Here is a 24,601-nt window from a genome sequence, read left to right as displayed (position 1 = left end):
ATATTGTATCGTAGAATGTGTTCTATTGACCAGCTGCCCATTCTTTCGTAATGAAAATCCTTTAAGTGCCAGTTTAAGTATAACGTTCTTACTCTACACACCTACCCATTCCCACCACAGACACACTGGGAAGAAGACTAATGCACTTGACCAGTCGTATGTTGTCACTGATATTTTTCCGTGCATCGCAAACAAATGGTGCGCATCATCCTGCCCATGTGTACGGATACAACTGGTACACCCGTTTGTCGATGCCGGCACATTCATATCAAATCTTCCTGCCTGTATCTAAATGAGTATGGTTTTCACTAAGGAATTATCATTGTAAAACCATGTTTTTACCAGTAATGTACGTTTTATTTTAGTTTCTCAATTGTTAATGTGAATATATGAGACTTGATAAAAAATAGAAGCCTGTACGAATAACAGAGACACATACTGTAGGTACTAGCGTAGAAGGACTCAGCCTTGATTTTGAAACTTAAGGTACCGAAACGCTCAAAAGCGGTTAAAAGTGGGGATAGACGATACAGCTGATCCAGTGTCGATAAGGTTTAGAATTATGAAAGTACTGTAGCTCATGCACTTCGTGAACATTTAATTTATATGTATAAAACTAGATAAGTGATAGCCTCCGTGGCTCAGGCGGCAGCGCGCCGGCCTCTCACCGCTGGATTCCGTGTTTTAAATCTCGGTCACTCCGTGTGAGATTTGTGCTGGACAAAGCAGAGGCGGGACAGGGTTTTTCGGGAACTCCGGTTTTCCCTGGCATCTTTCAATTCAGAAACACTCTCCAAAATCATTTCATTTCATCTGTCTGTCATTAATCATTACCCCAGAGGAGTGCAACAGGCTTCGGCAGCCGGCACAGTTCCTATCCTCGCCACTAGTGGGAACTTCCTGGATGAAATTGGGAACTAGATGACAAAGTTGTACTCACCCCCTGTAGTTCTGTGGACCGGCACCCTGACCTGCTCCCTGCTCCACCCAGCATAAGAGGACTCCAGTCATCGCCAGCAACAATAGCTCCCTCATGTTTTCCTGTAACACAAAACATACATTAAAAGAACGAATTTTATGCGATTGCCGTCTAGCGCCGTCGGCTAATAAAATCAATCAATCAATCAATCAATCAATCAATCAATCAATCAATCAATCAATCAATCAATCAATCAATCAATCAATCAATCAATCAATCAATCAATCAATCAATCGATCAATCAATCAATCAATCAATCAATCAATCAATCAATCAATCAATCAATCAATCAATCAATCAGTCAATCAATATTGATCTGCATTTAGGGCAGTCGCCCGGGTGGTGTATTCTCTGTCTGATGTTTTCCTAGGCTTTTCCTAAATTACTGCAAAGAATTTGGAATTTATTGAACATCTCCCTTGGTAAATTATTCCAATCCTTAACTCCCCTTTCTATAAACGAATATTTTCCCCAATTTGTTCTCTTGAATTCCAACTTTATCTTCATTTTGTGGTCTTTTCTGCTTTTAAAAACAGGACTCAAAATAATTTGTCTACTAATGTCATTCCACGCCATCTCTCCACTGACAGTTCAGGACAGGCCTATACTAATTTTAGTCAAGCAGCTCGTCTCCTTTCTCCCAAGTCTTCCCAGCCCAAACTTTGCAACATTTTCGAAACGCTACTCTTTTGTCGGAAATCACCCAGAACAAATCGAGCTGCTTTTCTTTGGATTTTTTTCCAAGTAATTGTGGTGAGGGTCCCACACAATGGAACCACACTCTAGTTGGGGTCTTACCAGAGACTTATATGCCCTCTCCTTTACATCCTTACTACAATACCCTCATAATCATGCTCAGAGATCTGTTCCCTTTATTTACGCACAATCCCATTTATGTGATTACCCCAGTGAAGATCTTTCCTTATATCAACAGCTAGGCACTTACAAGTGATCCCCATAAGGAACTTTAACCCCAATAACGCAGTAATTAAAACTGAGAGGACTTTTCCTATTAGTGAAACTCACAACCCGACTTTTAGCCCCGTTTATCATCATACTATTGCGTACTGTCTATTTCACAACATTATCGAGGTCATTTTGCATTATGATATATTAGGTTAAATTATGTATATTAGTTCAAGTAGTGCGACCCCATATGGGGTCGTATTGGTCATTACGAATTATACGCGTACACGCGCCCCCGTATGGGGTCGCACTCACAGGTTACAGTAGTTAATGCCCCTACGCTCGGCCATACTTACCTTACGCGTTAGCTTGTTCATACTCCGTACAAAAGTACGATCCCCAATTTCAGGTTAGGAAATGTTTGCATACAATTTTGTTAGGCCTATATAAAGTAGTGAAAATCATGTGAATTTGGTAAATTAGGATGTAAGAGCATAATATGAAGAATAATTTGTAGTTACGGAATATGTATATCATTATCATTATGTCTGTATAACTTTTAATTTTAGTAAGAGTCCGTACACATGGCCTAGCAGTGATGATTGTGCAACATGGGAGACAGTGACTGTATCGCCGAAGACGGTTGCTTGGAAACCCGGAGTACAGTCGGAAAGTGTATGCTGAAGATCGATGTGGATGAACGTGCGAGATCGCTATTTCCTCTGTACTGGGTTCGAAATCACTGTAACTGTATTCGTGCGCGAGATGTGTCGATACATCTACCAACACAAACCTGGCGTACTTTTTTTTTTGGTAGTTGCTTTACGTCGCACCGACACAGATACGACTTATGGCGACGATGGGACAGGAAAGGGCTAGGAGTGGGAAGGAAGCGGCCGTGGCCTTAATTAAGGTACATCTCCAGCATTTGCCTAGTGTGAAAATGGGAAACAGCCAAAAAGTCTTCTTCAGGGCTGCCGACAGTGGGGTTCGAATCCACCAGATGCAAGCTCACAGCTGCGCGCCCCTGACCACACAGGCAACTCACCCGCTACAGGAAAGATAACGGAAAGTATAAAGAACTCTGGAAGATCATTTATTTGCCTTTAAACTTACACTTCTGTTGTGACTATACATGTGGAATTTTTTACCTTTGCCAATTGCAGTATCATAATCTTCTTGTGCATGCTTGAAACAGTCATATGTTAATCATTTGAATAAAGTAGGCTACCGTTCACTGTAAATGATTGTATTTGACTGTCCTATTGTAGACTATGTTTTTTGTGAAATACCTTTCAGTTTCGGAGAACTCACCCTGATATGATGTGGTTATAATTTTAACATCCCTCTCAGCTGTAACTCTACTAAATACCACATACCACCATGGCTGAACAGGTACTAATAAACAAGTTTTCATTCCTCACCTGAACTGGGAGGCGGGTTTCTTAGACGGTGACGCCGTCTCTCAGGCCAGGAGATGTGTTACGGTGAAGTAGATGCTCGGAGAATGTGGGGTAGTTGGCGGTCGTGGCCTATGCTACGAACTGTCCCGGCGTTCGCCTTAGTGCAGGAGAATGGAAAACCACGGAAAACCATTCTCAGGACAGCCGAAGGTTGGGACCAGCCCTTCTCCGTCTCCCGAATACAGAGGCGTAGAGCCACGGCAGAGCCGCGGCCATCCCTCCTCTGCTCGGTTGGTCGGTCGGTCGGTCAAAGTGCAGAGCTGTCGGACCACGGACCAGCCGTAACCACTTGTGGGCCGAGACCCACTCTGCATTCGCCGACCGACCATGGCTGAAAACACATCGAGATAGCTAAACACCTGTGCTTTGTTAATGGTCATTGCGAAAGCAAGGCGTAACGAGAATTGCCGCCCTCTGAGTTTGAACGGCAGATTACTGTCAGTAGACACTAAACCAATCCTAGGTAGATAAATGATCTGCTTATTGGAAGCACCTGTAATGAATTTTAATTTCATAATAAATTTTGCCCTCACTTATTAGAACCAACATGGAGGAACAACTTGCACCCTTGATTTCACAGAGCTATCTATCGGACTAGCACAGAAAAATATGCATAGACTACTTTCACACAGCCCTCTATCGGGATGGGATAGAAAGATCAGCGAGAACAACTTTCATAGACACCCCAATCGCCGAATACTGTTAACTGCAATGATCTAAGCATCATATTTTCCCCGTCAAAATTGTGCTTTCCGCGTAAACAATTATGTGTCTTCTAATAGCCAGTGTCATTCCGACGATATGTGTTATTTTCGAGATATTAGTGGTGACTCTTTCCGAGTCATTCAGCCAGGTGTTGTGGCGAGCTGAAGTTATTTTGTTTTATTTTACTTTTCACCCTCTGCAGTAAAACGTGTGGTAGAAAATCAGTAAGTCTTGCATTACTTTTATAGCATTATAAGGATGTAATATGTTGGAAATCTGGAGGAGCGATGTTTTCACTGCGACAGTTAAGAACCCACCCGCCATCCCCCAGAAGTAATTTTGCTTTTATAACCTAATATAAGTTATCACGCGCCATAGTCCATCGCCTAACTACGTACCAGCATTTCCATTGGGTGAGACACTATGGGATATGACGTCACTCCTAGCAATGAAGTAAGTGAATTAAGTTACCAACCCGCGCACAAGATATACACAACTGCACAATAAATACACAGGTGAATGCAATCTCTAAAGAAAGAATTCTATTTCCTACGCTTGATCGTAGACCAATAGCCTAACCAATCCAGACCAATGGCTTTGTCATTAACCTACCCCCACCAATCCAAACCAATTGAGGTGTCACGCGGGATACTAGAGGGCTAGGGCCGCTTCGCGGCTTCTAACCTGGGGACTTACGCCCCCAGACCCCCTTTGCTTGATCCAGACCAATGGTCTAACCAATTCAGATCAATGGCTTTGCCACTGACCAATGGTTTAACCAATCCAGACCAATGGCTTTGTCACTAACCTACCCTAACAAATCCAGACCAATAGCTTTGTCACTAACCTACCCTAACCAATCCAGACCAATGGAGGTGTCACGCGGGATACTAGAGACCTAGGGCCGCTTCGCGGATTCTAACCTGGGGACTTAAGTCCCCAGACCCCCTTTGCTTGATCCAGACCAATGGTCTAACCAATCCAGACAAATGGCTTTGCCACTGACCAATGGTCTAACCAATCCAGACCAATGGCTTTGTCACTAACCTACCCTAACCAATCCAGACCAATGGCTTTGTCACTAACCTACCCTAACCAATCCAGACCAATGGAGGTGTCACGCGGGATACTAGAGGCCCAGGGCCGCTTCGCGGCTTCTAACCTGGGGGCTTTACGCCCCCAGACCCCCTTTGCTTGATCCAGACCAATGGTCTAACCAATCCAGACCAATGAAGGTGTCACGCAGGATACTAGGGGCCTAGGGCCGCTTCGAGGCTTCTAACCTGGTGGCTTGCGCCCCCAGACCCCCTTTGCTTGATCCAGACCAATGGAGGTGTCACGCGGGATACTAGGGGCCTAGGGCCGCTTCGAGGCTTCTAACCTGGTGGCTTGCGCCCCCAGACCCCCTTTGCTTGATCCAGACCAATGGAGGTGTCACGCGGGATACTAGAGGCCCAGGGCCGCTTCGCGGCTTCTAACCTGGGGGCTTTACGCCCCCAGACCCCCTTTGCTTGATCCAGACCAATGGTCTAACCAATCCAGACCAATGAAGGTGTCACGCAGGATACTAGGGGCCTAGGGCCGCTTCGAGGCTTCTAACCTGGTGGCTTGCGTCCCCAGACCCCCTTTGCTTGATCCAGACCAATGGAGGTGTCACGCGGGATACTAGAGGCCTAGGGCCGCTTCGCGGCTTCTAACCTGGGGGCTTACGCCCCCAGATCCCCTTTGCTTGATCCAGACCAATGGTCTAACCAATCCAGACCAATGGCTTTGCCACTGACCAATGGTCTAACTAATCCAGACCAATGGCTTTGTCACTAACCTACCCTAACCAATCCAGACCAATGAAGGTGTCACGCGGGATACTAGGGGCCTAGGGCCGCTTCGAAGCTTCTAACCTAGGAGCTTACGCCCCCAGACCCGCTTTGCTTCATCCAGACCAATGGTCTAACCAATCCAGACCAATGGAGGTGTCACGCGGGATACTGAGGCCTAGGGCCGCTTCGCGGCTTCAAACCTGGGGGTTTACGCCCCCAGATCCCCTTTGCTTGATCCAGACCAATGGTCTAACCAATCCAGACCAATGGCTATGCCACTGACCAATGGTCTAACTAATCCAGACCAATGGCTTTGTCACTAACCTACCCTAACCAATCCAGACCATTGAAGGGATCACGCGGGATACTAGAGGCCTAGGGCCGCTTCGCGGCTTCTAACCTGGGGGCTTACGACCCCAGATCCCCTTTGCTTGATCCAGACCAATGGCTTTGCCACTGACCAATGGTCTAACTAATCCAGACCAATGGCTTTGTCACTAACCTACCCTAACCAATCCAGACCAATGAAGGTGTCACGCAGGATACAAGGGGCCTAGGGCCGCTTCGAGGCTTCTAACCTGGGAGCTTACGCCCCCAGACCCTCTTTGCTTGATCCAGACCAATGGTCTAACCAATCCAGACCGATGGAGGTGTCACGCGGGATACTAGAGGCCTAGGGCCGCTTCGCGGCTTCAAACCTGGGGGCTTCCCCTTTGCTTGATCCAGACCAATGGTCTAACCAATCCAGACCAATGACTTTCCCACTGACCAATGGTCTAACTAATCCAGACCAATGGCTTTGTCACTAACCTACCCTAACCAATCCCGACCAATGAAGGTGTCACGCGGGATACTAGGGGCCTAGGGCCGCTTCGCGGCTTCTAACCGGGGGACTTACGCCCCCAGACCCCCTTTGCTTGATCCAGACCCATGGTCTAACCAATCCAGACCGATGGAGGTGTCACGCGGGATATTAGAGGCCCAGGGCCGCTTCGCGGCTTCAAACCTGGGGCCCCTTTGCTTGATCCAGACCAATGGTCTAACCAATCCAGACCAATGGCTTTGCCACTGACCAATGGTCTAACTAATCCATACCAATGTCTTTGTCACTAACCTACCCTAACCAATCCAGACCAATGAAGGGGTCATACGGGATACTAGAGGCCTAGGGCCGCTTCGCGGCTTCTAACCTAGGGGCTTACGCCCCCAGACCCCCTTTGCTTGATCCAGAACAATGGCTCTGTCAATGACCAATGGTCTAACCAATCCAGATCAATGGCTTTGTCACTAACCTACTGTAACGAGATTCGTAAATAAAAGTAGCGCCGCTGCACTAGGACTAGTTCTTTATATGAACAGTTGGCAGCTCTGTCCACCGCACGATCAAGCCCTTCGCGAGAAGCGAGCGAGAGAGAAACAAATGACAGTGCAGTCGCGCCTGGATGCGTGGCGCTGGAAAATGTAAGCTATTCTGAACTTTTGCCAAAAGTGTGTGCGAGATCACGTGATATGCTGGCCCTGCTCAAGGCTAAACTTGTGCCTATCGAGTGTGCGTGACAGGAAATATTATCTGAAGCAAATGAACCAATTATGGGAAGCAACTGTGTAGTAAATACGCCAATCGTAATATTTCTAACAGCCACACCTCCAACGTCAAGGATATTTACCTCCAGTGATACTGCCTCAACCTCCCCTATTATTCCAGACGTCTTGAAATATTCATCGGAGAGGCAAGTTAAGTTTCGTGTGAAACGTGAAATATGTATTCTGGTCTGGCACGGACGTTTCGTCATTTTCATTTGTCAGTTTCAGCTTATACTCACTTCATTCAGAAGAGGACTACAGACCCAGGATCGTACGACAGTACCAGCTTTACAATGTCATCTCTAATTCAAGAGAACCACTTCAGTCAACGTGCGACTCATCATCAACTACGAACATGTGGCACTAAACATGTAAACAAGGAAGGAAGGACATGAGGGCCAAAGGACCCTAGCAGACCGCAGACGGTAATCGAATTTCATCATAAAATTGAAGTACAATTTCTTAATATTATCTGTCCATCTATTTAGAAAATTTAACGATCTTCTTTAGTAGAATATTGTAGTTCTATTAGTTATGAGTAGTTCTGAGAAATTTCCTTACTTCATTCGTACCCAGGTACAGGTAGATTTGAGAGTGAACATGTGTGTATTGGCTTCTATTACACTAGATGTACAGTAGTTTGTCTTCTGAAATGTTACTACCTCAATGCAATTTCTAAAAATAGGACTTTAATAATCATTACTCTCCCGAATAAATGAGAATTTAAATAATCATTTCTGAATCTCATGAAACATTGTGGGATAAATTCTAGGTTGTGATCATTCACTGCATTGCCACGCGTTATTGCAGATGTGTCATCTTCTCTGAATATTTATTTCAGACGTCTATGGTAGATTTAAAAATCAATAATAATAATAATAATAATAATAATAATAATAATAATAATAATAATAATAATAATAATAATAATAATAATTGGAAATCGGGTTAAATGGAAATGTAATGGTCATGAGCGATAAATGAACTTATTGTTGCTCATATGGAATAAGTGAAGTTGTGCCCCTCTGTAGATGTATTTACCTCGAAAATGGTATACCTGCGGGCATTGTGTAATTATTGGAAGCATTAGTAATGGGATACAATGCATTCCGATGAAAGTGAAGCTTGTGTTTAGAGGTATTTCAACATTTAATAATAATAATAATAATAATAATAATAATAATAATAATAATAATAATAATAATAATAATAATAATAATAATAATAATTTCCAGACACTGAATTACCATGTGGTAGAGTAGAATCAATTTAACCCAGGTATTGTGCATAGTTATTGTTTCTACCCAGTCTTCTGAATAATAACATGATTTTGGAATATATCGTCGTTGTAATATTAGAGGAAGGTTCGATGAAGTGATAATTCATGTTGAATCACAAGTCACGTCAGGTGCTGACGATATGGAATTTAATAGAGGGTCACCAGTCGATGAAATTCAACCTTCTTTTCCCCATAAAAGTTAAGAATGAAAATAAAGAATAGGATTCGAATATAACTTGTAAATCAATTTCGAGTATCCTGAGTGCATGGAATGAATGTGATAATGTGATAGTAGTTAGAAATATTTTTCAATGTCATTTATTTGAAATGTGGCTCCTAATGTGACCACGTGTTCATCACGGTGGACCAGATTATTCCAGCGTTGCCAGTGTTTTTGTTCGTTTATTGTGGATTGTTGTTTAATTCTTAAGGCAAAGATTAGTGACAGAATTAATCTAGTTATAAAATGAATTAATTTGAACTGAATAAGATCGATCAATTTTCTAAAAATGAGCAAGTACATGCAAATAAAAGTATTGCAATGTAAAATGTAAACAATGTTCAAGTCTTATTTAACGCCATAGTCAACTCTAAATATTCATATAATCATTTTTCAAGGATTTATAACTCATATACGAGTATTAATCTTAATTAATAATTAAAAATGTATTAGATGAGAGACTATCTTCAATTTAAAAAAAATAATTATGATGATGCCGAAATGATATCCATTTTTTCTAGTGGCTTCACGTCGCACCGACACGGATAGGTCTTATGCGACGATGGGATAGGAAAGGCGTAGGAGTTGGAAGAAAGCGGCTGTGGCCTTAAATAAGGTACAGCCCCAGCATTTGCCTGGTGTAAAAATGGGAAACCACGGAAAACCGTCTTCAGGGCTGCCGACAGTGGGATTCGAACCCACAATCTCCCGGATGCAAGCTCACAGCCGCGCGCTCCTAACCGCACGGCCAACTCTCCCGGTAATACCAATCTTAATGAGGTGTAAGGTCACGTACGTCTGACGAGAAGTCGCATGCATGAGGGGCTAAGGGATGCGGAGGGTGAGCATGGAAGTCTCAAGGCCTGAGAAACATCAGTTCTGTCCGCGGTGAGTCTTGTGAACTAAGGTGCTGCTATGAAGTTTCAAATTGGTAGTACAATTGAGCTTTAGTTACACATTTACTGTAAGTACTGTGTAACGAACAGTTTAACAATGAACACGCATCTCTTCCAGAGAGCTCGCACTGTTCATCACGACTAATGTTTGTAGCTTAGTGCCGTATCTGTTACTCGTGCCGTACAGATCTCGTGAGACGGAGATAGTAGACGATGTGTTAGGATATGTGCAAAGAGAGCTAACGCTTTAATAAGAGAGAGAGAAAAAAGAACATAATCATCAGTACGCTAACATACTTTGAACACTCCCATATACCTTCATTATACATAGTTAAGTCTTTCATCGTTCAGTCTGCAAGTCTCTGTGAATTAACTATGCGTCGCCACAACTCCCCATTTGCAAACTAAGCTCACGAAAAAAAATTAGTCACCCTAGTGCGCCCGCACAGATGGATCGTTAGGCCTGTACAGATGGCGCAGCGAACGATTCTCGTGCTTAACCACACACGCACTACCTCGACGTGAGCATAAGGCAGTTGTAATAAGTGAGACATTGATGTTGCAAACGGACAGTGTACACCAACATGGGTACATATAAGGATGTGTCAGAGGGGCAATTGTGTTTCTCCATGCCCATGGCCATACGGTGCGTTGCTGGATGTGTTGGTGTTTCGCAGCGGACTGTTCAACGTGTGTATAAGCAGTGGTGTACTACACGTGGCCACGAAACACGACGTCAGAATTATGGTCAGAAAAATATCCCGACTGAGAGGGACCGGAGACATGTTTCACGGCTTGTGATTCAAAATAGCTTCCAAACCCGACAGGAATTGCTGCAGTCAGTGAAGGAAGGTACATACCAATCCGTTAGCGAGACAACATTACGACGGGAAATGCATGCGATTAATATTTGGAGTCGATCATCTCGCAAGAGGCCATTGCTCACACAGGCACATAAAACGCGTTTTCAATAGGCTACAAACCATCGAACGTGGGCATTAGCTGACTGGAGGAACGTATTGTGGTCTGACGAATCACGTTTTTACCTGCAGTCTACTGACGCACGCCGTCGCATGCACCGAAGGCCAAATGAACATTTCAACCCTGATGTGTGCAAGGTCAAGTACAAGCCGAAGGTGGGTCTGTGATGTTTTGGGGGTGCTTTTCGTATCATATATTGGGCCCGCTTACTGAAATGACCACTAACATGAACCAGAATGTTCAAATAAACATGAACAGGTGTTGCCTTTCAGTCAAGAGCTGTATGAAGAGTACGTAACTGATACCCCTATTTTGCAAGATGACAACAGAAAAGTTCATCTGGCTGGACGCACATGTCACTGGTTTTATGAACACTCCCGACCCTGTCACATCTTCATTGTCCTGCAAAATCACCTGACTTGAACCCCATCGAAAATCTGTGGGACATGTTGGACCAGCGTGTAAAACGCCGACATCAGCATCCCCGCAATTTGGCGGAATTGCGTGATCAAATCCTCAGCGAGTGGCTTAACCTGGATGCGAAGTACATGCACAACTTTGTAGACTCACCTTCTGACCGAATCCAGGCGGTTATCAAGTCCAGAGGCGGAGTTACATGGTTTAAATGATGCATGTAATGATTTCTTTAGGGGTGATTACTTTTTGTCCGGTGTGCTTAGCTTTGTGGCCTCATATAGTTGCACAGATCGTATTTTTAAATCATAAAAAAATCCAGTCTAACCTTCGCCACCCTGGTCTCCCTCTACGTCCCTTACCTTCCACTATTCTCCTCCTCCATCTGTTGCACATGAATCCACCCAGTGATGCGAAGAGTACAAGAGAAACGTAACAAGGCTGAATTACAATTACTTGAATATTTTGCCGGCCCGGCGGTGTAGGGGTAGCGTGCCTGCCTCTTAGCCGGAGGCTCCGGGTTCGATTCTCGGCCAGGTCAGGGATTTTTACCTGCATCTGAGGGCTGGTTTGAGGTCAACTCAGCCTACGTGATTACAATTGAGGAGCTATCTCACGGTGAGGTAGCGGCCCCGGTCTAGAAAGCAAAGAATAACGGCCGAAAGGATCCGTCGTACTGACCACACGACACCTCGTAATCTGTAGGCCATCGGGCTAAGCAGCGGTCGATTGGTAGGCAATGGCTCTTCGGGACTACTTCGCCATGGGGTTTGGTTTGAGGAATATTTTAATCAGTTACAATTAAATCGATTATTTGAGAAAGCACACGCGTCGAGAAAAGTGAAAAAAAACGCCTACAACTTCTAATGTTTGGAATTTGTGTCTGGTTTTTATACCAATTACTAATCGATTTTTCTATTAATCCTAATCATTTTTAAACATTAAAAAAAGGAGTGATAGGTGGTGGTGATGATTATTGTTTTAGAGGAAGTACAACTAGGCAACCATCCTCTTAACACTAATCAGAGAGAGACAGTGGAAGGGATCCGACACTTCAAAAAATGAAGGTATCGGCCAAAGAAAGGCAACGGCCACGAAGGGCATGAAAATGAAAGATTCCCTAGGCCTCGAGTGCTCTAAAACCGTCGGGGTCGTAAAAGAGCAAGAGTTGACCAAGGGAGGTCAAACAGAATAGATGAAAGTGAGGAGCATGTTGCAAGTAAGGGGAAGGAATGCCAGGACTCACCTAAGGGCTCCGTGATTGCCAACCAACGCTTCAAAGTTCAGAGCTCTGGAGCCCCTTTTAATCGCCCCGTACGGCAGGCAGGGGATAACGTGGCTGTTATTCTATCACCCCCACCCGCAAGGGTAAAAAAGAACTGATATGGGGACTGAAAGTTACTCAAATAACCGATTTAATTGTAACTGATTAAAATATTCCATACATACATACATACATTATCATTATAGACTGTTATGCCTTTCAGCGTTCAGTCTGCAAGCCTCTGTGAATTTACTAAACGTCGCCACAATCCTCGATTTGCAACTAGTGTTGGGGCCTCATTTAGTTCTATACCTCTTATCTTTAAATCGTTAGAAACCGAGTCTAACCATCGTCGTCTTGGTCTACCTCTACTTCTCTTACCCTCCATAGCAGAGTCCATTATTCTCCTAGGTAACCTATCCTCCTCCATTCGCCTCACATGACTCCACCACCGAAGCCGGTTTATGCGTACAGCTTCATCCATCGAGTTCATTCCTAAATTAGCCTTTATCTCCTCATTCCGAGTACCCTCCTGCCATTGTTCCCACCTGTTTGTACCAGCAATCATTCTTGCTACTTTCATGTCTGTTACTTCTAACTTATGAATAAGATATCCTGAGTCCACCCAGCTTTCGCTCCCGTAAAGCAAAGTTGGTCTGAAAACAGACCGATGTAAAGATAGTTTCGTCTGGGAGCTGACTTCCTTCTTACAGAATACAGTCGATCGCAGCTGCGAACTCACTGCATTAGCTTTACGGCACCTTGATTCAATCTCACTTACTATATTACCATCCTGGGAGAACACACAACCTAAATACTTGAAATTATCGACCTGTTCTAGCTTTGTATCACCAATCTGACATTCAATTCTGTTGAATTTCTTACCTACTGACATCAATTTAGTCTTCGAGAGGCCAATTTTCATACCATACTCATTGCACCTATTTTCAAGTTCCACGATATTAGACTGTAGGCTTTCGGCACAATCTGCCATTAAGACCAAGTCGTCAGCATAGGCCAGACTGCTTACTACATTTCCACCTAATTGAATCCCTCCCTGCCATTTTATACCTTTCAGCAGATGATCCATGTAAACTACAAACAGCAAAGGTGAAAGATTACAGCCTTGTCTAACCCCTGTAAGTACCCTGAACCAAGAACTCATTCTGCCATCAATTCTCAATGAAGCCCAATTGTCAACATAAATGCCTTTGATTGCTCTTAATAATCTGCCTTTAATTCCATAGTCCCCCAGTATGGCGAACATCTTTTCCCTTGGTACCCTATCATATGCTTTCTCTAGATCTACGAAACATAAACACAACTGCCTATTCCTCTCGTAGCATTTTTCAATTACCTGGTGCATACTGAAAATCTGATCCTGACAGCCTCTCTGTGGTCTGAAACCACACTGGTTTTCATCCAACTTCCTTTCAACGACTGATCGCACCCTCCCTTCCAAGATGCCAGTGAATACTTTGCCTGGTATACTAATCAATGAGATACCTCGATAGTTGTTGCAATCCTTCCTGTTCCCTTGCTTATAGATAGGGGCAATTACTGCTTTTGCCCAATCTGAAGGTACCTTACCAACACTCCACGCTAATTTTACTACTCTATGAAGCCATTTCATCCCTGCCTTCCCACTATACTTCAACATTTCAGGTCTAATTTCATCTATTCCTGCTGCTTTATGACAATGGAGTTTATTTACCATCCTTTCCACTTCCTCAAGCATAATTTCACCAACATCATTTTCCTCCTCCCCTTGAGCTTCGCTGTTCACAACACCACCAGGATGATTTCCTTTTACATTGAGAAGATGTTCAAAATATTCCCTCCACCTCTCCAGTGATTCCCTGGGATCTATTATGAGTTCACCAGAATTACTCAAAACACTGTTCATTTCCTTTTTCTCTCCCTTCCTAAGATTCTTTATTACTGTCCAGAAAGGTTTCCCTGCTGCTTGACCTAGCCTTTCCAGGTTGTTACCAAAATCTTACCATGACTTTTTTTTGGATTCAACAATTATTTGTTTCGCTCTGTTTCTTTCATCTACATACAACTCCCTATCTGCCTCGGCCCTTGTTTGGAGCCATTTCTTGTAAGCCTTCTTTTTACGTTTACAAGCTGCTCTCACTTCATCATTCCACCAAGATGTTCGCCTTTTCCCGTCTTTACACACAGTTGTTCCAAGGCATTCCCTGGCTGTTTCTACTACAGCATCCCTATATGCCACCCATTCACTTTCTATATCCTGAACCTGCTTAATGTCTACTGTTCGAAACTTCTCACTAATCATATCCATGTACTTCCGTCTAATTTCCTCGTCCTGGAGATTTTCTACCCTTATTCGTTTGCAGACAGATTTCACTTTCTCTACCTTAGGCCCAGAGATACTTAGTTCACTACAGATCAGATAGTGGTCTGTATCATCGAAAAATCCCCGGAAAACTCGTACATTCCTAACAGATTTCCTGAATTCAAAGTCTGTTAAGATATAGTCTATTATGGATCTGGTACCCCTAGCCTCCCACGTGTAACGGTGAATAGCCTTATGCTTGAAGAATGTATTTGTAACAGCTAAACCCATACTAGCACAGAAGTCCAGCAAACGCTTCCCATTCCCATTAGCTTCCATATCTTCCCCACATTTACCAATCACCCTTTCGTATCCTTCAGTTCTATTCCCAACTCTCGCATTGAAATCGCCCATTAGCACTATTCTATCCTTGCTGTTTACCCTGACTACGATGTCACTCAATGCTTCATAAAACTTGTCAACTTCATCCTCATCTGCACCCTCACATGGTGAATACACGGACACAATTCTAGTCCTAATTCCTCCAACTGACAAATCTACCCACATCATTCGCTCATTTACGTGCCTAACATAAACTATGTTCCGTGCAATGGTATTCCTGATAAAGAGCCCTACCCCAGACTCTGCCCTTCCCTTTCTAACACCCGTCAAGTACACTTTATAATCTCCTATCTCTTCCTCGTTATCTCCCCTTACCCGAATATCACTTACTCCTAGCACATCCAGATGCATCCTCTTTGCTGACTCAGCCAGTTCTACTTTCTTTCTTCCATAAGCCCCATTAATATTGATAGCTCCCCATCGAATTCCATTTCGTTCGCCAAGTTGTTTCCAAGGAGTCCCTCGCCTGTCAAATGGGAGTGGGACTCCGTTACTCCCATAGGTCCGAGGCTTGCTTAAAATGTTCTGAGCTCGGTCGATTCATGAAGCAGGATGCTGCCCTACTTGCACATAGTCCAAGTGAGGATCTCTCCTCTAACGGGTTATGGACCACCGGTGGATTGTATAGTCCTAGCCACCTGAGCACAAGGAGGACCACGACTCAGAATATGTCCGAGATGCCCACTCCCATTCCATAGCAACTGGTATCCCGACTCTCAGGACCACTTACTAGGCCACTCAGCCGTTGCCCATGGTTCACGAACTAGGACGTGACTACAGTAACCCACAAACATGAACCATTAAAATATTCCTCAAACCAAAATATAAAAACACAACAGAATGAGGTCATTTAATACTTACTAACATTTAATTACACTACATATCACAAATTATGTAATTATGTTTCATCTTTAAATTTCCTTTCATTTACAATATTAAAGTCAAAATTCAGAACATTTTCCAACATTGTCCACCTTAACAATATTACTTATTAGAGTTATTTCCCAGCTGTTAACAATAACGGGAAGAGAATGTCTTGTCCCCCTGTGTGTGGGGGGACACAGACGAAGACTACCTTCACGGTATCCCCTGCCTGTCGTAAGAGGCGACTAAAAGGGGCCCCAAGGGCTCTGAACTTGGGAGCGCCGATTGGCGACCACATGGCCATTACCTGAGTCGTGGCATTGCTTCCACTTACTTGTGCCATGCTGTTCACTCTCATCTATCCTGTTCGACCTTCCTTGGTCATGTCTTGTTCTTTTCCGACCCCGACGGTTTTAAAGCACTCGAGGCCTAGAGAATCTTTCATTTTCACTCCCTTCGCGGCTCTTGGCTTTCTTTGTCCGGTACTTCATTTTTCGAAGTGTCGGATCCTTTTTTTCCCCATGCGGGTGGGGGATGCAGATGAAGAATACACCCACGGTATCCCCTGCCTGTTGTAAGAGGAGAATAAAGGGAGCGACCAAGGACTGATAATTTTGGAACAACGAGACAATCTGTGATTAGTATCATTACGCCATAGGTCGACTTTATTTGCAATTAGTACTACTACACATGTGCCTGGTTGTGCTCCCTCTTAGGGCAACAATCACTACTACCTGAGGAACTCGTGCCGCTACTGCCTCCACCTGGGTCTGTGATTAGTATCATCAGGGGAGGGTTTCTGTGCGAGTAGTATCATTATATGAAGGATACCATGGGTCTGTTTGGTGCCATACACCGTGGGTCTACATTGCTTATGATTAGTACCTCTATGTAAGCAACACCATGAGTAGGCTCCGGATGTTTATGAAATGTCATATTTTTTCCTTTAAATTATTTCCATGGAAAATACAAGTTCGTAATCTGTTTTCCCTCCAGGTTCGGTTTTTCCCTCGGACTCAGCGAGGGATCCCACCTCTACCGCCTCAAGGACAGTGTCCCGGAGCTTCAGACTCTGGGTCGGGGATACAACTGGGGAGGATGACCAGTACCTCGCCCAGGCGTCCTCACCTGCTATGCTGAACAGGGGCCTTGTGGGGGGATGGGACGATTGGAAGGGACAGGCAAGGAAGTGGGAAGGAAGCGGCCGTGGCCTTAAGTTAGGTACCATCCCAGCATTTGCCTGGAGGAGAAGTGGGGAAACCACGGAAAACCACTTCCAGGATGGCTGAGGAGGGAATCGAACCCACCTCTACTCAGTTGACCTCCCGAGGCTGAGTGGACCCCGTTCCAGCCCTCGTACAACTTTTCAAATTTCGTGGCAGAGCCGGGAATCGAACCCGGGCCTCCGGGGGTGGCAGCTAATCACACTAACCACTACACCACAGAGGCTGGCAAAATACAAGTTAAGCATGATTTTATCTACGGAAACTAAAATGATGCAACTTCCACGGGTCATATAAAGTCATATTTTGGCTCTTTTAACGTTTGTCATTTTCCGGTAATTTTTCATATTATGTTCATATTTCCCCGCGAATTTTCGTGTTTTTGTCATATTTTTATTCCATTTTCGCATATCTGCTTTCAGTCCAATCAAATACGGATTTTTTTACGTCTCCTCGAATTGTTGTATGTAATTTCTTACATTATCTTTCTTAGAAATACATATCTATTGAATTAGGAGGGTAAGCTGTATAGAAAGAGACAGGTGATGGTAGAAAGTGACAGAAAGGTGAGCCTCAACTGAACTCTAATGATTTGACGTGTTTCAAATATGCCCCAATAACATCCTACAATGTTGAGCGTCTTTTTCCCGTTACAAGTCAATGTTGCGTGAAAATAGAAGATCGTTCCCATTTGAAAACTTTAAAATGCATGTAATTTGCTATTGCAATTATTTCTGATCGCCCATCAAAATGTGACATTTATTTCATTCTGTGCGGAGTCGAATTAAAAGTATCTTGTCCATATATTGTTAATAAAACAGCAGCAACATTTTGCAGATTTCGAAAATGTGACCAAATTTTTTTTCAGTCATATTTATTGTCATATTTTAATACATTTTTAGGTCTTAAATGCTTGCACATTTCTAACATTTTTAGGTCATAAATGTCCGGGCCCTAACCATGAGTATACGTGCCTGTGATGAGTTTCACTATTTGAGTAACACCACGGATCTAGCCGGTGCCCGTGATTAGTCCCACTATGTGAGGAACATCATTTACACCATGATTCTGCTTTACCAGTGATTAGTACTGTTACGAGGGGCCTGTGACCTGAATTTTGGACCCCTTTGGAATACGAGCATCATCCCAGAAAATGAGATCATTTTCAATAATTATGAATTTTTTTTTTTTTTTTTTTTTTTTTTTAGATTCCAGTCAGTGGACACATTTTGAATTTTGAATTATTGGTTCATTTCGTTGCACCTCGTACCATTAGGGGGCGATGACCTAGCTGTTAGGCCCCTTTAAACACCAGACAACATCCTCATTATCATCATGATTGGTTCTTGAGATCTCATCCTCTTTTGGGGAAAGTACATCTGTACATTTGCTGAAAAATGATCACATGAAGAATATATCCTTAGTGCCGTACGTTTTCACTCCCGTACTGCATAGTCCATGTAAGGTAATACCAAATGCCTATTTCTTATTCGGTTTTAAATGCCTCCAGAGTAGCAGCTGGAGATCCTCTTTTGAGGCAGCTCTACTCAGGGAGTGGCGACCTTGCGCTCACTGACCCGGTTTGTAGCATCTGGTAAGGATCCCAAACTCACGGTTACAACGGTACCTACAGCTGAGAAGAAGGACTTTAGTACGGTGTCGGTGGCGAAAGAGACTACCCAGGTACCTGTATCCAAGCTGGAAGCAGATATTATCAACCGTAGCGTCTGTACCTCAGAGTGCCGGGTGCAACAGCGAATGTTCCCTATCGTAAGGGCGGCTGATCATCATCATCATCATCATCATCAAATGCAGTTTCCAGCTGATGGCCACGTGTGCTTGGAACATAAGCATCTCTTTGTCATCCCACCATTTCTCCCTCTCCGCTCTTGCCCAGTCCTCTCCTCTTCTCTATACACACTCTTCCACTCCTTTTACCCACCTGTCTCTTGTCGTTTTCCTGTTATCTCCATTTCGTCCATCCTCCTGGATATAGTTTCCTCTGCTATTCTCTTCATGTATCCGTACATTCTAAGTGCCTCTATCCTGTTCTGTAGTGGCTCTTCTTTTACTATATCTCTAACCTTCTCAATTCTCATCTTATCCATTCTTTTCATTTCTATCCTCCTTCTCAGAAATTTCATTTCAGAGCTCTCTGCCTCATTATCAAAGTTTCTGTTGCATACGTCAGAATGGGTACATATTACGTCGTGTATATCACTTTTTTGAATCTCTGAGGGACATCCTTGTTACAAACCAGGCTTCTGACACTTTTTAGGAACACTCCTGCTTGTCTTCCAAGCTCGATTAGTTCCTTATCGTTTCTTCCACTTTCCTCTATGATACTTCACAGGTACTTGAAACTCTCCGCCTTCTTAAGCTGTTCCCCTCCAAGCATTATCGCTCTCGAAGGTCTCTCATTCTTTCTAGCTGTAATCACTATCTCGCTCTTTTTGGCATTAAATTTCATTCCATGTTGTTCCACTTCATCTTCTCATGCATCTAACTGTTCCTGGATATCCTCTTGCTTTTCTTCCCAGACATCTGTAAACACCATCACTTTTATTTTTTCTTCCCCAATTTTCCTTGCCACTTTTGTCTATAACTCGTTCATTACTAAATGAAGAGCAAAGGTGACACAGCACATCCTTGTCTTAATCCACTTCTTTCTTGAGAAATAGCCCAAAATGGCATGAAGAAGGCAATGGTAAACCAAGTCAATTAATTTTTCTCAAGATATGACTGGATCACAGCCACGATTGCAGCTGCCGAAAGACAGAAAAGCATATGACGCTGCAGGTGAACCAAGTAAGCCTAAACTTTCCGTTAGATCTAAATAATAAGCTGTAAATTGTCAGACAGCTCCTACACACATCAGTGAACAGGACGGAGTTGGAGAGTCTTAAAATAGTCTGATCCGTAGCTTCGTTAACTTCGCTCTCACACTGAATGTGTGTATTGGTAACTTCTGCCATTGTTCTGTTCTTGCTCGAGGCTTCTGCTGCCTGACAGCAATGAAGAGTGCTGGTCGATTAGTGGAAGAATTAAAGTTGATGTACATCATCTCAGTATTGTTCGAGGGGAGCGATTGGATGGTATGAATAAAACACTAGACTCCTACAAGGGAATCTGCTGGGGTTGGACAAAAATCTATTCCAATGAAACTTGGGTGAATGATCAACTAACATATCCTAAATGTAATAATAATAATAATAATAATAATAATAATAATAATAATAATAATAATAATAATAATAATAATAAAGTAAAAGAGAAGAAGATTGGAATATCTACAAAACCCAGCGGGCACAAACGGCGAACATAACACGGAGGGAGAAACGCATGTACGAAAAATAACAGAGCAAGACATCCAGCGAAGTGAGTCCCGAGAATATTAAAGGGGTTTTAAAGGATGCTACTCCGCACCTAACAGGTGTTAGGCACGGAGATGGACTCTCACCACTTGTTCAGACAATTAAGGATTTGGACGAAGAAGAATGGAGTAGAAATTGACTGCTTACCTTTTGCTGATGATATAGCAATAATGACAGAAAATTTTGAAACTACAACAGAAGAAATCAATATGCTGAAAGAGGTAGCAGAACAAACAGACTTGCAGATATACTTTGAAAAGACGGAAGTAATATCAAACACCACAGACAACACGACCCTACTGAATACCAAATATGGAACAATAAACCGTGTGCATAAGTTGGTGAGTCGATCCAATAACAATAATTTCGTGTGGCTATTTCTAGCCGAGTGCAGCCTTTGGAAGGCAGACCCTCCGATGAGGGTGGGCGGAATCTGCAATGTATTGGTAACTGCGTGTTATTGTGGTGGAGGATAGTGTTATATGTGGTGTGTGAGTTGCAGGGATGTTGGGGACAGCACAAACACCCAGCACCCGGGCCATTGGAATTAACCAATGAAGGTTAAAATCCCCGACCCGGCCGGGAATCGAACTCGGGACCCTCTAAACCGAAGGCCAGTACGCTGACCATTCAGCCAACGAGTCGGACAGTCGAACCAGTCAAACAGGGGCATTAGCGGCCAGAGAAAGGAAAATGGAGGTAGCTTTCCAAACCATTCGGGACATATATAAGAAAGGGTGCTTTTCTATAAATACCAAAATTCATCATTATAACACTATCTGCTGGGATCTCTCTATGCGTAAGAATGCCTTATCCTCTCTCAGAAATGTGCGCTCACTAAGTTAGAGCAAAACGAGAGAAAGATTCTCCACAACATTTTTGGCCCAAACTTTCAAAATAATATGTAGATAAGAAAATCCAGACATGAAATCTACTCTAAGATAGAGAAGATCGCGGACACAATGCGTAATCGCAGGGCTCGCTTCTACGGTCACCTACGACGGATGGACGAGTCTCAATAGACAAAACGCATTTTTAACCATTTTGACTCAAATCCAAAACAACAACTCCCTGATACGTTAACGTCAAGAAAGACCTCGAAGAAATGGGCCTATGACCAGATGACGCGCTCAAATGAGACCTTTTCAGAACAAGCATTGTACATTCATGTTCATAAAAACCAGAACACCTTGAAAGACTAGATATATGAAGTCCATACTCACAGCACATGTGCATTAGTATGTTCTGAAGAAATAATTAGCATTTGAACCATGTCGACTCTCAGGTTCAAGGCCCAAATCGATATCTTGGCGCACCACCACCGACTGGTAAAATGTGCCTGCGGCTCTCTTTGTCGCTATAAACCGAAGGTAATGGATCAGTGTAACTTGAGTAGACTTGCAGGATGCCTCGAAGACGTATGCGAGAACCGTACCGTCAAATGAGTGAGTTTGAAACAGGGCGCATATTGGCATAAGAGAACGTAATGCATCCAACCGGAAAATCGCTGCTTGTGTGCGACGAAATGTGTCGGCAGTGCAACAGGTGTGTACAGAATGGTTCACAGAAGGCCGTAGAACACGACGAGATGGGTCTGGTCGCACCACCAAGACCACCCCTCGAGAAGATCGACACCTCATCAGAATGGCATTGCAATGGAATGACGTCACTGGGGACAGGAATGTCAGCAGATAGTGTTTTTGGACGAATCCAGGTTTTGTTTGTTTGAAAATGATGGCCGCATTTTGGTTCGCCGCAGATAGTGGGAGAGGCATCACATTGACCGCATTTGCACAAGACATACAGTGCCAACTCAAGGCCTTATGGTGCGGGATGCTACTGGGTGCAACCACAAATCACAGCTGGTACGTGTCCAGGGCACTGTGGTCCCCCTGTGGGTGGGGGCGGTAGAATACCACCCACGATATCCCCTGCCTGTCGTAAGAGGCGACTAAAAGGGGTATCAGGAGCTCTGTACTTTGGAGCGAGGGATGGCGACCACGGGGCCCTTATCTGAGTCCTGGCATTGCTTACACTTACTTGTGCCAGGCTCCTTACTTTCATCTATCCCATCTGACCTCACTTGGTTAACTCTTGTTCTTTTCCGACCCTGACGCTATTAGGTTTACGAGGGCTAGAGAGTCTTTCATTTTCACGCCCTTCGTGGTTGTCTTCCTTTGGCCGATATCTTCATTTTCCGAAGTGTCGGATCCCTTCCATTTTTTCTCTCTGATTAGTGTTATATAGAGGATGGTTGCCTAGTTGTACTTCCTCTTAAAACAATAATCACCACAACCACCACCAGGGCACTGTGACCAGTTTGACGTACGTGAATGACATCCTGCGACCCATAGCCATACCCTTTCTGCATGACACCCCAGACGTAATATTTCAACAGAACAATGCGTGGCCACATGTTGCTGCACAAACACGTCCCTTCTTGTTGTCATACGATGTCAGACTGTTGCCCTGGCCTTCCTGATCACCGGACTTGTCACCAATCGAAAATGTGTGGGATGTAGTGAAAGGACGGGTGTGGCGCTGTAACCCAATGCCAAACACCAAAGATGAACTGTGAAACCAGGTGAGACCTTGAGACCTTAGCTACTCAGGGTAAGTCAAATCGAAGTTATACTCCATCTGTAGGCGTATCCATGCATTAAAATGTCAGGTGACCCCTCAAAACAAAATGAATAGCGGTGCGTCCGTGTGTCATTGTGAGGTACACAGACTACTGCGGTCATCTGAGTACGTTTTACGTCAACCAGTACATCACATGCCAGGTTCAAGTCGCAAGGGACATAACTTTGATCGTCGTATTGCTGTGGATCTCGATGTCTCTCTGACAGTTATTCAATGCTTGTGAAATCGCTACAATGAGACAGGCCAGTTCACAAGTAGAGTTGGATAACGTCATGGGCGCATGACAACCCCACAGGATGACCGATATCTGACCATCTGTGCGTTGCAGCGTCATTCAGCAACAGCCAGAGAACTGCAACAAGACCTCAGGAGGGTCACTGGAGTCACGGTGTTTGACTAGACAGTAAGGAACAGGTTAATAGAAGTGTCCTTATGACCCATACGTCCTGTTCGAGTGCCCCGTTTAACGCAGCAACATCGCGCAGCTCGCCTTCTGTTTACCCGTACCCACGTCAATTGGCAACTTCGCCAATGGAGACCTGTGTTGTTCACAGACAAGTCCAGATTCCCCTGCCACAGCGTGATGTACGTCGACGTATATGGAGACGCCGTGGTGAGCAGTACATGCTAAATGTTGTTCAAAGAAGGTGACCGATTCGGACAAATTTCTATGATGTGGGATGGCATCAGTATTGATGGCCGTACGGATCTAGTCGTCGTCCGTAGTAATCTTACCGCTGCGGGGTACATCGAGCAGATACTGCTACAGCATGTGTTGGTTGCTGCATACGGTGTTGGCTCTGAATTCGTACTCATGCACGACAATGACAAGGCTCATGTAGCGCGCATCAACAGAATTGTCTTGCGAGAACTGGGCATTCAAGAGATAGAATGGCCAGCAGTGAGTCCCGACCTTAATCCCATCGAGCATGTGTGGGATAGGTTTGACAGAAGTGTTCATGGGCATCCTGTTCCACCACAGACTCTCCAAGACCTCGTACAGGCTCTCATTGAAGAATGGGACATGATACCGCAACGTGACCTCCGCCGACTTATACGGAGCGTGCCACGTAGGTGCCAAGCTGTGATAAATGCTCGTGGGGGGACATACGCCATACTGAAACTCTCCAAGTGTGATAAAAGAACCACGGTGGAGGACTGTTATCACTTTGTTTTTATCCCTGTTTGGACATTTCCGTTTGTGTTCTGAAAATGAACGCGAATCCATCGATGTTCTTTTGTATACTTCAACGGTACAGAATAAAGGTTTAGTTGGTAATATGCC

General features: G+C 44.0%; 1 protein-coding gene across 2 annotated transcripts in view; it reads right to left on the bottom strand.

Moving 5' to 3' along the window:
• The window catches only part of LOC136857530 (putative leucine-rich repeat-containing protein DDB_G0290503), a 356,474-nt gene that overhangs the window by 95,543 nt on the left and 236,330 nt on the right, over positions 1-24,601 (bottom strand). For both annotated transcript variants that reach the window (XM_067136258.2, XM_068225224.1), the window contains one exon: positions 941-1,041. In XM_067136258.2, the coding sequence (XP_066992359.2) occupies positions 941-1,035 (95 nt within the window). In that variant the 5' untranslated portion in view covers positions 1,036-1,041. The remainder of the gene's footprint in view (positions 1-940; positions 1,042-24,601) is intronic.

The sequence above is a fragment of the Anabrus simplex genome, chromosome 1 (genome assembly GCF_040414725.1).
Source record: "Anabrus simplex isolate iqAnaSimp1 chromosome 1, ASM4041472v1, whole genome shotgun sequence".
Classification (NCBI taxonomy): Eukaryota; Metazoa; Arthropoda; class Insecta; order Orthoptera; family Tettigoniidae; genus Anabrus; species Anabrus simplex.
Note: the sequence above shows the minus strand (reverse complement) of the source record. Positions and strands in the feature narration are given on the sequence as shown.